This window comes from Schistocerca piceifrons, chromosome 8, assembly GCF_021461385.2.
Source record: "Schistocerca piceifrons isolate TAMUIC-IGC-003096 chromosome 8, iqSchPice1.1, whole genome shotgun sequence".
In the NCBI taxonomy this organism is placed as follows: Eukaryota; Metazoa; Arthropoda; class Insecta; order Orthoptera; family Acrididae; genus Schistocerca; species Schistocerca piceifrons.
The window spans coordinates 443,633,785-443,648,542 of NC_060145.1; the positions used below are offsets into that span (position 1 = coordinate 443,633,785).

The 14,758-nt window shown below is 41.8% G+C and overlaps 1 protein-coding gene across 1 annotated transcript in view; it reads right to left on the reverse strand.

Annotated features, from left to right (window-relative positions):
* LOC124712432 (fatty acyl-CoA reductase 1-like) overlaps positions 1 to 14,758 on the reverse strand; it is a gene marked incomplete at its 5' end in the record, with an annotated part of 126,867 nt that overhangs the window by 73,099 nt on the left and 39,010 nt on the right. Inside the window, one exon of the mRNA XM_047242726.1 lies at positions 12,248 to 12,393. Within this exon, the coding sequence (XP_047098682.1) occupies positions 12,248 to 12,393 (146 nt within the window). The remainder of the gene's footprint in view (positions 1 to 12,247; positions 12,394 to 14,758) is intronic.

A 14,758-nucleotide genomic window follows, 5' to 3' on the forward strand; every position in this document is an offset into this window, starting at 1 on the left:
ACAACCACCACTGGCCGTAATAACGGCCTTGATACACCTGGGCATTGAGTCAAACAGAGGTTGAATGGCGTGTACAGGGTGCACAGTTACAGCTGCCCATGCAGCTTCAACACGATACCACACTTCATCAAGATAGTGACTGACGTATTGTGACGGGCCAGATGCTCGGCCACCATTGACCAGACGTTTTCAATTGGTCAGAGATGTGGAGAATGTGCTGCCTAGGGCAGCAGTCGAACATTTTCTGTATCCAGAAAGGCTCGTACAGGACCTACAACATGCGGTCTTGCATTATCCTGCTGAAATGACGGGTTTCGCAGGGATAGAATGAAGGGTAGAGCGACGAGTAGTAACACATCTCAAATGTATTGTCCACTGTTCAAAGCGCCGTCAATGCGAACAAGAGGTAACCGAGACCTGTAACCAATGGCACCCCATACCATCACGCAGGGTGATACGCCACTATGGCGATGACGAATACACGCTTCCAATGTGCGTTCACCGCGATGTCGCCAAACACGGATGCGACCATCATGATGCTGTAAACAGAACCTGGATTCATCCCAAAAAATGACGTTTTGCCATTCGTGCACCCAGGTTCGTCGTTGAGTACACCATCGCTGGCGCTCCTGTTTGTGATGCAGCGTCAAGGGTAACCGCAGCCACGGTCTACAAGTTGATAGTCCATGCTGCTGCAAACGTCGTCGAACTGTTCGTGCATATGCGTGTTGTCTTGCAAACGTCCCCATCTGTTGACTGAGGGATCGAGACGTGGCTGCACGATCCGTTACAACCATGCGGACAAGATGCCTGTCATCTCGTCTGCTAGTGATACGAGGCCGTTGGGATCCAGCACGGCGTTCGTATTCTGCTAACAGTCATTGGATCTCGACCAACGCGAGCAGCAATGTCGCGATACGATAAACCGCAATCGCGATAGGCTACAATCCGACCTTTATCAAAGTCGGAAACGTGATGGTACGCATTTCTCCTCCTTACACGAGGCATCACAACAACGTTTCACCAAGCAACGCCGGTCAACTGCTGTTTGTGTATGAGAAATCGGTTGGAAACTTTCCTCATGTCAGCACGTTGTAGGTGTCGCCACCGGCGCCAACCTTGTGTGAATACTCTGGAAAGCTAATCATTTGCATATCACAGCATCTTCTTCCTCTCGGTTAAATTTCTCGTCTGTAGTACGTCATCTTCGTGGTGTTGCAATTTTAATGACCAGTAGTGTATTTCTTATTTGGTCAGGAACCGTTTATTGGTGCGAAACTGGTAGTATCTCGTGTTTGTTAAGTGATAATATAGCACAAACCTTTCAGCTAAGAACTTGTTTTTTTTTTTCAGTAGTTTCAGTGGAACTTCAAAGAAGGAACACTCTGACTAGTTACGAGACAGAAAAATTTATACACACTGCTGAGATGTACAGTGAGGCGACAAAAGTGATGGGGTACCTCCTCCCAATATCGTGACTGACTTCCGTTTGCCCAATGTAGTGCAGCAATTCGACGTAGCAAGAACAATCCTTGGAAGTTCCCTGCAAAAAAAAAATTGAGTCATGTTGTCTCTATAGACGCCCATAATTGCGAAAGTGTTGCCGGCGCGGGGTTTTGTCCACGAACTGAACTCTCAATTATGTCCCATAAATATTATATGGGATTCATGTCAGGCGATCTGGTTGGCCAAATCATACGATCGTATCCTCCAGAATGTTCTTCGAACCAATCGCGAACAGTTGTGGCCCGGTGACATGGTACATTGTTATCCATAATACCTCTATCCTTATTTCGCTGCAGATGTTCTCCCAGTAGGCGAACTTGGCCATTTCCAGGCAATGACCGGTTCAGCTGGACCATAGGATCGAGCCCATTCCATCTAAACACAGCCCATTCCTTTAAGGAGCCAGTATCTGGTTGAACACTACCTCGTTGACAACTTGGGTTAATTGCTTCGTTCGTTCTGCTCTGCACGCGAACACTCCCATCAGCTCTTACCAACTGAAATCCGGACTCATCTAACCGGGCTATGGTTCTCCAGTCGTTTATGATCAAACGGACCCAGGAGAGGCGCTGCAGGCGACCTCACACTGCTACCAAAGGATCTGTCGCCTGGTGCCACACCCCGTAGCGCTCAATTTCACTGCTCTAACTGTTACGTTCGCCGTACGTCCCACTTTGACTTCTGCAGTTCTTTCACATACTGCTCCATGTCTATTAGCACTAACAACTGTACAAAAATACCGCTCCTCTCGGTCGCTAAGCGAAGGCCGTCGGCTACTGCGTTGTCTATGGTGAAAAGTAATACCTGAAATGTGGTACTCTCGTCACACTCTTAACACTGTGAATCCCGGAAAATTGAATTATAGTGCGTTTAAAATTAATTGCGACTTTTGACAGTTCAGTAGCGAACGAATGGAGGAAACCGTAGTTGCCGGGATGTGCTGAACGTTTCAGAATGCGACGAGAGCGCCAGGCCTGCTACGCGCCTAACCTGTCAGCCGTCCAAGCTGGCAGATCTGCAATCTATCTCAATCAATTTTAGAGAAGCTATACGGTAATAAACTCTAAGTCTCACACACCTTACAGCTTCATTCGTCAGCTTTATCACGTACCTAATATTTCGTTAAAGATCATAGTTATTATGATAATTCGGTATTAGCTAAACTATTGCCAGAAATTCGTGAAGTTTGTAGTGAAAAACAAGGCTCGCCACGAATTCGATTTGGTGTGTTAGGTCATATGTTGCTGCATATAAAATTTAGATAACATACTAAACTCTTCATTAAACCTCGAAGGATATCACTATCTCCAGAAAATGGAATGTGTAAAGGTCTCCGTCACGATCACAGAGCCGGCCAAGGTGGACGAGCGGTTCTAGGCGCTTCAGTCTGGAACCGCGCGACCGCTACGGTCGCAGGTTCGAATCCTGTCTCGGACATGGATGTGTGTGATGTCCTTAGGTTAGTTAGGTTTAAGTAGTTAAGTTATAGGGGACTGATGAGCTCAGAAGTTAAGTCCCATAGTGCTCAGAGCCATTTTTGAACGAACACAGACGCCAGTGAAAAAACCAGAGTGTAATATTCATAAATCCCTCGTATATCATAAACGGTCTGAGATAATGAAACAAGATTTTGGCAAATGATAGCATGCAAAGAGCAGGGTATTTTTCCGTATGATTAATATGCAAAACTCCCGGATCTATCGCGGTATTGGAGCAACTACAGATGTTTTTAAATGAAGTAACGCAATTTTCAAGAACCATCAGTAGCCTGTGAAACGAAAATTCCTGTGGGTTTTGCAACAATGTAAATGCAGAAGCTGAACATTTATTTTTGTCTGAGAGTGCGCTTCTTCAAACTAATGATATGTCTCGCCCTCAGTTGCTAGTTCAATAATACGCTGTTTTAGGATTCTGTCACTATTTCAACTGCAGTAGAAAGTTTCTGAGATGTATCTCTGTAAACTCTGCTGTGTTTAGGGCAAAAGAAGCAATCGTTAACACAGTAACAAGAGAAGTGACGTATTACTCAAAACTCGACACAGTCCTCCTTCAATCCACGTCTCCTTAAACATATTCTTGGTATGGCTCATAACTTGACGTCAGTCCTGTGATGTAACATTTGCAATGACTTCTTTTGCCAGCATTTCAACTTCACTGAGTGCAAATTTCTTGTTGTTTTTTGCCTCAGTACTTTTCACCTATGCCAATATATTCTCAGTCGGATTTAAATGAGTATAATACGGAGGAAACACCCCCCCCCCCCCCCACCCCCGTTAACCATGGACCTCGCCGTTGGTGGGGAGGCTTGCGCTCCTCAGCGATACAGATGGCCATACCGTAGTTGCAACCACAACGGAAGGGTGTCTGTTGAGAGGACAGACAAACGGGTGGTTCCTGAAGGGGGGCAGCAGCCTTTTCAGTAGTTGCAGGGGCAACAGTCTGAATGATTGACTGATCTGGCCTTGTAACACTAACCAAAACGGCCTAGCTGTACTGGTACTGCGAAGGGGAAACTACGGGACGTAATTTTTCCCGAGGGCATGCAGCTTTACTGTATGGTTAAATGATGATGGCGTCCTCTTGGGTAAAATATTCCGGAGGTAAGATAGTCCCCCATTCGGATCCGGGCGGGGACTTCTCAAGAGGACGTCGTTATCAGGAGAAAGAAAACTGGAGTTCTACTGATCGGAGCGTGGAATGTCAGATCGCTTAATCAGGCAGGTAGGTTAGAAAATTTAAAGCGGGAAATGGATAGGTTAAAGTTATATATAGTGGGAATTAGTGAAGTTCGGTGGCAGGAGGAACAAGACTTTTGATCAGGTGAATACAGGGTTATAAATACAAAATCAAATAGGGGTAACGTAGGAGTAGGTTTCATAATGAATAAAAAAATAGGAGTGCGGGTAAGCTACTACAAACAGCATAGTGAACGCATTATTGTGGCCAAGATAGACACGAAGCCCATGCCTACTACAGTAGTACAAGTTTATATTCCAACTAGCTCTGCAGATGATGAAGAAGTTGATGAAATGTATGATGAGATAAAAGAAATTATTCAGGTAGTGAAGGGAGACGAAAATTTAATAGTCATGAGTGACTGGAATTCGAGTGTAGGAAAAGGGAGAGAATGAAACATAGTAGGTGAATATGGATTGGGGGTAAGAAATGAAAGAGGATGTCGTCTGGTAGAATTTTGCACACAGCATAACTTAATCATAGCTAACACGTGGTTCAAGAATCATAAAAGAAGGTTGTATACATGGAAGAATCCTGGAGATACTGGAAGATCTCAGATAGATTATATAATGGTAAAACAGAGATTTTGGAACCAGATTTAAATTGTAAGACTTTTCCAGGGCAGATGTGGACTCTGACCACAATCTATTGGTTATGAACTGTAGATTAAAACTGAAGAAATTGCAGAAAGGGGGGAATTGAAGGAGATGGGACCTGGATAAACTGAAGGGAACCAGAGATTGTAGAGAGCTTCAGGGAGAGCACATGGGAACAACTGACAGGAATGGGGGAAAGAAATACAGTAGAAGAAGAATGGGTAGCTTTGAGGGATGAAGTAGTGAATGCAGCAGAGGATCAAGTAGGTAAAAAGACGAGGGCTAGTAGAAATCCGTGGGTGACAGAAAAAATATTGAATTTAATTGATGAAAGGAGAAAATATAAAAATGCAGTAAATGAAGCAGGCGAAAAGGAATACAAACGTCTCAAAAATGATATCGACAGGAAGTGCAAAATGGCTGAGCAGGGATGGCTAGAGGACAAATGTAAGGATGTAGAGGCTTATCTCACTAGGGGTAAGATAGGAAAATTAAAGAGACCTTTGGAGGAAAGAGAACCACTTGTATGAATATCAAGAGCTCAGATGGAAACCCAGTTGTAAGTAAAGAAGGGGAAGCAGAAAGGTGGAAGGAGTATATAGAGGGTCTCTACAAGGGCAGTGTACTTGAGAGCAATATTATGTAAATGGAAGAGGATGTAGATGAAGATGAAATGGGAGATATGATACTGCGTGAAGAGTTTGACAGAGCACTGAAAGGCCTGAGGCGAAACAAGGCCCCGGGAGTAGACAACATTCCATTAGAACTACTGACGGCCTTGGGAGAGCCAGTCCTGAAAAAACTCTACCATCTGGTGAGCAAGATGCTGAGACAGGCGAAATACCCTCAGACTTAAAGAAGAATATAATAATTCCATTACCAAAGAAAGCAGGGGTTGACAGATGTGAAAATTACCGAACTATCAGTTTAATATGTCACAGCAGCAAAATACTAACGCGAATTCTTTGCAGACGAATAGAAAAGCTGGTAGAGGTCGACCTCGGGAAAGATCACTTTGGATTCCGTAGCCTGACCTTACGACTTATCTTAGAAGAAAGATTAAGAAAAGGCAAATCTACGTTTCTATCATTTGTAGACTTAGAGAAAGTTTTTGACAATGTTGACGGGAATACTCTCTTTCAAATTCTAAAGGTGGCAGGGGTAAAACACAGGGAGCGAAAAGCTATTTACAATTTGTACAGAAGCCAGATGGCAGTTATAAAAGTCGAGGGGCACGAAAGGAAAGCAGTGGTTGGGAAGGGAGTGAGACAGGGTTGTAGCCTCTCCCCGATGTTATTCAATCTGTATATTGAGCAAGCAGTAAAGGAAACAAAAGGAAAACTCCGAGTAGGTATCAAAATCCATGGAGAAGAAATAAAAACTTTGAGGTTCGCCGATAACATTGTAATTCTGGAAGAGACAGCAAAGGACTTGGAAGAGCAGTTGAAAGAAATGGACAGTATTTTGAAAGGAGGATATAAGATGAACATCAACAAAAGCAAAACGAGGATAATGGAATGTCGTCGAATTAAGTCTGGTGATTCTGAGGGAATTAGATTAGGAAATGAAACACTAAAAGTAGTAAAGGAGTTTTGCTGTTTGGGGAGGAAAATGATTGATGATGGTCGAAGTAGAGAGGATATAAAATGTAGACTGGCAATGGCAAGGAAAGCGTTTCTGAAGAAGAGAACTTTGTTAACATCGAGTATAGGTTTAAGTGTCAGGAAGTCGTTTCTGAAAGTATTTGTATGTAGTGTAGCCATGTATGGAAGTGAAACATGGACGATAAATAGTTTGGACAAGAAGAGAATAGAAGCTTTCGAGATGTGGTACTACAGAAGAATGCTGAAGATTAGATGGGTAGATCACATAACTAATGAGGAAGTATTGAACAGAACTGGGGAGAAGAGGAGTTTGTGGCACAACTTGACAAGAAGAAGGGACTGTTTCGTAGGACATGTTCTGAGGCATCAGGGCATCACAAATTTAGCATTGGATGGCAGCGTGGGGGATAAAAATCGTAGAGGGACACCAAGAGATGAATACACTAAGCAGATTCAGAAGGATGTATGTTGCAGTGAGTTCACGCGAGTTCAATATGCTGACAGTTGCTGAAGCATTGACCGCTGATATGCAAGCCGCGCTGGTTGTTGTTCTCCTTGGGAGCTTTGCCCATCTGCTTGGTCGTTCATCTGGCGAAGTGCTGACTGCTGCTACTACGCAAACTCCGCTGGTCATCGTCCTTCTCAAGTTGGGCGGAAACGTGACCAATGACTACACTCGTGCCGGCTTTCCTTGTTCGACTGCTGCTGCTTCCGAATATTGTGGCTTAACGTGTAAAAGTCTCTAAAATGTTCACAAAACCTATAAAATTTTTTGTGCTGGATCTCTGCTTTGAACAACCATAAATAACACATAATTATTATACACAATTAGTATACACCCTAGAGAAGCTGTTTTCATTTTTGTGTATTTCTGTAGCTTCTCTGAACAAGTGAATGTGACAGCTCTCCTCTATAGCAATAACTTCTGTGTCAGCGAACTTTACCATGTGGTCGGTCTCACACAACGCATGCTCAGCCACGGCCAATTTCTCCACCCGCATCAACCTGCAATGCCGTTTATGTTCTGTGATCCTCCACTTTGTCGATCTAAGACTCTCTAATCTTTCTTGTCTTTATAAATAGTCTTTAAGCCGTGTTTACGCAATATACGAACGATTCTGCCCGTCACTCACGGAATGTATGTCAGAACGGCCGTAACCAATATTTCTTTTTCCATTGTGTCACTTCGCGGGATGTTTGACTCTGTGACACTTCTTATGTAAGTGGTGGCGTATCCATTGCCCTCAGAACGCTTTCAATGTGTAGTATCTCGAGAATGAGGTACTGCGACTCACATATTCTGCTTGCTCGCGTTGCGAGCGTATTAATCATGTCTTTTCTCTGGCTCGGGTGGTGTTTTGACAGTTTGTGCACGTATCGGTCTATCTGTGTCAGTTCTCGATTCTCTCTGTGTCCCAGGTTTCCACCATCCCTCGTGAGCATCATATTCAGAGTAAGTTGCTGGTAGTGCTTTTCGGCCTTCATTAAATTTTCTGTTGGCATGGTGACCGTTCAAGTAAGTATCTTAGGAAGTCACAGAGCTGTTCCTCACCATGGTTACTCTCAACAAAGGTATCGTCGATGTACGAGATACCACACCTTTAGGTTTATAAGGTGCTAAGTCCAGTGGCTGTGCTTCGAAATGTTCCATGAGGAAGTTGCCCACCACTGAACTAAGAGGACTGCCCACGGCGACACCTTCCAGCTGTTAGCAGAAGCAGCCATTACACGAACTATTTCACGAGGCAGAGCACGCGATGCGTGAGACTTACCACGCAGTAAAATTCGCTGACACGGAAGTTCTTGCAGCATAAAAAAGCTATGACACCTGCTTATTCAGAGAAGCTATTGAAACACACAAACATGAGAATAATTTCAACAAGAAACAAGAAAGCTTCAAGATGAATGGTCCTGAATTCCCGTGCTGCAGCGAACCAACATTGCGGGTAACAAGGGCCGAATCAGACCGGAAATGACCACGGAAAAGCCCTTGGACGTTGACGCGGTAGGTACATATAATCTGCGGCCGCCAGATCAACTCCAGTCCGCCACCAGCGATGGAGGGTGAAGCTTTAACAATGCCAGCCGCTAGCGCTGGCGAAATGTCAGAAAAATCATCAAACGCCTGCCAAAGAACTCGACACATCAGCAAAAAGGCAGTTTGCCAACAAATGGCCATGAAGCTTTAACAATTTTTCGCCACAATATTGCTTCATTAACTAATGTCTTTACAGTTTCAGCTAGTATTTTGTCATAACCTTTTGCTTTCCCCTTTCTTAGATCGTTAATGACTTATTCGAAATCAAAATGTCTATGGTACATGATCCATTTTATCACATACTTTTTCACAGTCTAGCCTTGCGGGCAATAACAGACTGTTGAACATATGCTTCAGTGTCTACTGTGTCCAGCCACCTGTACAGGAGGTGACCTACACCAGGCAATTTCTCGTGATACAGTTGACATATTGCGACGCAACCAATGCTGGTATTTTTGTGATTTTCCAGGTTATTGATCTCGTAAGAAATAATATGGGGTGTCCATTAAAAAAAGACATGAATTTGTGTTGAAACTAATATTTGCTTACGTTTAGAACGTCTCATAGAGTTTATTTTCATGAGCCCCTGCCTTACGTTCATAGCAGTGAAAGTCTATCTATTTTTGTTCCAGAGATATATGTAATAAAGGGTTTAACTGAGCCACCCTGTATATAATACTTTGTTTTATTAACATCCACGACATGTTGCAAATGAAGTCGAAATTTTGTATTTTTGTATCTACGACTTACCATAGAAGATAGATTAAAGAAAGGTAAACCTACGTTTCTAGCACTTGTAGACTTAGAGAAAGCTTTTGACAATGTTGATTGGTATACTCTCTTTCAAATTCTGAATGTGGCAGGAGTAAAACAGAGGGAGCGAAAGGCTATTTCCAATTTTTACAGAAACCAGATGGGAGTTATAAGAGTCGAGGGGTATGAAAGGGAAGCAGTAGTTGGGAAGGTAACGAGACAGGGTTGTAGCCAATCCCCGATGTTATTAATTCTGTATATTGAGCAAGCAATAAAGGAAACAAAAGAAAAATTTGGAGTAAGAATTAAAAATCATGGAGAAGAAAATAAACTTTGAGGTCTGCCGATGACATTGTCATTCTAGCAGAGTAGTGTTACTTAAACATCAATGAACTGTCTATTAATCGATAGTATCTGCACTATCGTCACTACCGGTACTCTGGTTTAACTATCGATAGTCACGTCGTTTATAATGTAATTATTTTTGAACTGGCGCCTGAAAAATTGTCGGTTCCTATTATCTGTGTAGCGCTTGGAATGCAGAGGGAAAGTAGATTGCATGGAGGTATTTAATAAACAACAAATATGGTGCTGCCTTATCCAGTCTGTTTATAAACGATGTTATTAATAGAAAGGTCGCTGTTGAAAGGGGTCGTGAAAGAGGGAATTTTCTTGTTTGTCTTTTAATTATGACAACTCATGGTCTTGCGCATCTCGTACCGGTCAGGTGCTTCTGGTAAAAACGAAGCACGTAAACAATATGGACTCGTGAATGTGCATTATACTGATTTTCATCTTCAGATGTGTGAGCTTGCTTACTTGTAGCAAGGAGTACAAATGTAAATAAGGCCTTATAAAACACCGCAGTAGTAGAGGAAGAAATTATATTTTAAAGATTTGTTAACTGTTTCTGATTGTACTGTATAATGCATTTTGGAATAAATACAATTATTGTCGTTAATAATTGAACACACCTGCAACTGTCCTCTTCTGTTTCTGAGTCCGCATCGTACTTACAAGTATTTTCAGTTGTACATGTTAATGTGTGAAGTGATTCGAAAACACAAAACACTAAGTCAATCCTAATGCCCCTTTCTGGTCAAAATGTGAGTAAATTCAACTGGCTATGACCTAATGAAGTTGATACTAGCAGCACTTGTACTACTGCTGCTGCCACCACTAATAGTGATAACAGTAATAATAATAATAATGATAATAATAATAATAATAGTAAGAATAAATGTTAGTGGCATGTATATTAAAGGGTTTATATGTGTACGAAATAGGTGTGTTCTGATACAGCGAGTTCAAGGGAAAGAAAATTTAAGGAGATTGCACAACCTCTGAATGCCGGTAAATGAGTCAGGTCTGGTTGAAAAGAAGGATGTACGATGGTAAACGAGTGCGTCCAGGTACGATGGTAACCACTGTTGTTGCTGTAATAGATATGTCATTAATTGTCGTCTAAAACAGGAAATGTTATTCATTTCTCCAACATAATGCAGGAGATTATTCCAGAGTCGAATTCCTGCTACTGGGGAGGACTTCCAGAAAGTGGCTGAAAGATGGAGTGGGATAGAAAGGATTTTCCTCTGACTGGAAATCAGAATTTCTGCCAGTCCGTTCAGCCAAGAGCTTCAGATTCGAGAAGAGATATAAGTGACAATGGTCGTTGATAAGATCCCTTTTTGTAGTCAAGTTTTGCCACAAACTCCTCTTCTCCCCAATTTTATTCAATACCTCCTCATTAGTTATGTGATCTACCCATCTAATCTTCAGCATTCTTCTGTAGCACCGCATTTCGAAAGCTTCTATTCTCATCTTGTCCGAACTATTTATCGTCCATGTTTCACTTCCATATGTGGCTACACTCCATACAAATACTCTCAGAAACGACTTCCTTACACTTAAATCTATACTCGATGTTAACAAATTTATCTTCTTCAGAAACGCTTTCCTTGCCATTGCCAGTCTACATTTTATATCCACTTCGACCATCACCAGTTATTTTACTCCCCAAATAGCAAAACTCCTTTACTACTTTAAGTGTCTCATTCCCTAATCTAATTCCCTCAGCATCACCCGAGTTAACACGACTAAATTCCATTATCCTTGTTTTGCTTTTGTTGATGTACATCTTATATCCTCCTTTCAAGACAATGTCCATTCCGTTCAACTGCTCTTCCAAGTCATTTGCTGTCTCTGACTAAATTACAATGTCATCGGCGAACCTTAAAGTTTTTATTTCTTCTCCATCGATTCTAATACCTACTCCGAATTTTTCTTTTGTTTCCTTTATTGCTTGCTCAGTATACAGATTGAACAGCATCGGGGAGAGGCTACAAGCCCGTCTCATTCCCTTCCCAACCACTGCTTCCCTTTCATATCCCTCAACTCTTATAGCTGCCATCTGGTTTCTGAACAAATTGCAAATAGCCTTTCGCTCCCTGTATTTTAACCCGGCCACCTTCAGAATTTGAAAGAGAGTATTCCAGTCAACATTGTCAAAAGCTTTCTCTATGTCTACAAATGTTGGAAACGTAGGTTTGTCTTTTTTTAATCTAGCTTCTAAGATAAGTCGTAGGGTCATTATTGTCTCACGTATTCCAATATTTCTACGGAATCCAAACTGATCTTCCCCGAGGTCGGCTTCTACCAGTTTTTCCATTCGTCTGTAAAGGTATTAAATAATTATTCTAGGCGACGGTATCAAGGACTTATGGAATCCGTGCCACGCAGAATCGGTGTTAGATTGCGTTCCAGAGCTGGATCAGCAGACTATTGGGCGGGTGATCTCAATTTTTAGGTTCGCCAGTTTGTATTACCTTTGTAATGTGCGGCTGACAGAGTGGTACATACACCAAATGGCAATAAAAATAAATAACAGGAGAGTAAGGTTTCTACTTCTTGTTCTGCAGATTCGAACTGCTACAGATTTCAGCTGTACGTATGTGGACAAATAAATGCTGCAAACAGCTGTCTACAACAGGAAACAGTGAAAACTGATCACTCACAGCGGGAATATCTGCGCCAGCTGTTCGTCATCCATGACCCCGATCAGTTTGAGCAGCTCCTCAGCCTTCAGTGCTGGAGGGTAGAACTTCTCGTCGATTTCATCTCTGGGAGCATGTGCATACGCCGTCGACATGTAGACGAAAGCCTGCAATCAAGAAATAACAGCCTCGTCACGTCTACAGTAACACCTATGGCCTGTAATAACGACACAGTAAGATGTTCTCGCTTCGGAACGTACAGTATGAACGCAACACTCTTCCTACTATTGTTGATAGCAACGGCATTCAGGGAACAAATACTGTATTTATTCCAACGGCAAATTTCTTTCCTGTCGAAATAAAAAGAAGTTGGTTAGCAAACCTGAGATGTTTGGACGGCATTTTATCCAGCAAAATTTCTGAGAAATGCACCCATTGCCACAGGGAGTTTTACAGCTTGACAGACAACGAGAAATTTTCTGATTCCTCTGTAAAACGCAAACAGAAGAAATTTTAAGTTTTTAATTTCATTATGTTTTCTGATTTACCCTGTCTAAGACCTTCATATGCGAGTAATTACATTATTTCTCTATTTCCGTGTTACTAAAATTCATACAGCCAAGACTGCCAACGATAGAGGTATTACATAAATTTGGACAACATAGTCTACGGAGAGGAGTGACCTGATGTTGTATGTTAAGTTGAAACGAACAATCGAGATCGCAATAATGTTTCTTTATTGACCGCTTCCAGCTTATATACAATCAATCTTCAGAATTTTTTTGCGGTACCACGAGACATCCGAGGAGCCATCAGCACCAGCTTTAGGGGGCCAAAAAATTCTGAAGATTGCTTGTATATAAGCCGCAACCGGAAATATAAAGATATATTATTGCGATCTTGACAGTTCATTTTAATTTAAATTGCAGAATCATGATTTACATTCCGTTGTTAATTATTCTCATAGTTAAAAGTTCATAAGTATACTGCATAGGCCCGAAAGTTTTCTGTACATGTGGTATCATTTATTGTTATGTTCCTTAAAAATGTGGTTGAAACCTAAGATTACAAGGATTTGTCACACGAAAGTGAAGCTAGCTCTGACTCTCTTGTCACATATAACACATATAACAGTATGATAATTGTTGTTTCACTACACACACACACACACACACACACACACACACACACACACACACACACACTTTTTAAAAGGCAATTAAAACGCTAAAACAGGTAACTAGAGCTGCTAACTGTATTACTGAAAAACTATGAGCCAGCCGTTCTGCAACAAACCAGAAGCTCCAGCCTCAAAGCTCACGCTGAAATATACATGAGAGACGTAATCTCAAAAGCTTTGCTATCTTTTCTCACTATCAGCCGAAACAGAAGACAGGTCCTTGCCTAAATTTGTCTTACTCGTCAAAATGTGAAATTCTCTGATAAAATGCGGTACACAGCGGTACTTATGCCCTAGTCATTTAAGGTCGGAGAGGGTCAGAAAGGGGACAGATATATTCCTGATGGAGGAAAAATACATTATCTACTGGGCAGTGTCCTATATGGAGATGGGTGATGGTGCTTTCATCATATCCGAATGACCAGTGCGGTATATGCTATTGTCAGATAGTTGTATTCACTGATTGCGTACCGTGCAAGCCATTCCTCCTTTTTATAGTTGCGTGGCTTTCTGAGGATAAGTGTTGAAGTGGGTTGATAGCACTTACCCTCTATTCACCAAAGTCAAAGCCAGAACACGGACCATTATAACGGGCACGTACTCATTTCTCAGTTGAAAAACTTAAAAATTTCTTCTGTATCCATTTACCCAGTCTTTTTAAAGCAAGTTACAACTTACAGGCTGTTGTTGTTGGCATGAAGCAGGAGAGAAAGGGAGAGGACGTTCACAGACATTAGTCCCACGTAGTGTAGTAATCCAGTTTTTTGAATGCTGAGAAGGAACATCTTACGTACAGGCGTCTTGGAAGGCCTTTTGTAGCGCCGTCTCCAGTAAGGACAAGTCATCAAAGGCGGAGGGATATCTCTATTCCCCACACTGTGAACGAAAGAGAAGCTGTGTAGATACTAATATCTAGACATGGCAGATCCGTCTTAAGGGGCTCCGGAAAGGCTCAAAATCATGAAAAGTTCAAATTTTACTTTTAATAGATATATATTTTATTCAATTCCGAAGACTACAACTATTTTTAAATTTTTTTTTGAAATGTGTTCTACATGGGCGTGACCCACTGTGGCGCTGTTAAACTGCTGTCAAATGGTGTTATTATTAACGTCCGTGTTCATCAGGTACATTTTAGTGATGTGAGATAAAATATGTGTTGTGGCTAACCTGTGATGGTTCAATATATATCGCTGGTGTGATTGTCGATTGTTTCATGTTTATTTACTCTGTCGTTATCTCGAAAATATTCGTAATTAATTCTGTTTCTTGAGTCTCTGTTTTGTTGAAGTATAATAATGAGTAAAAGTAAAGTTATTAGAAATCCTCTGAAGGCTTTTAAGAAAAGGAGA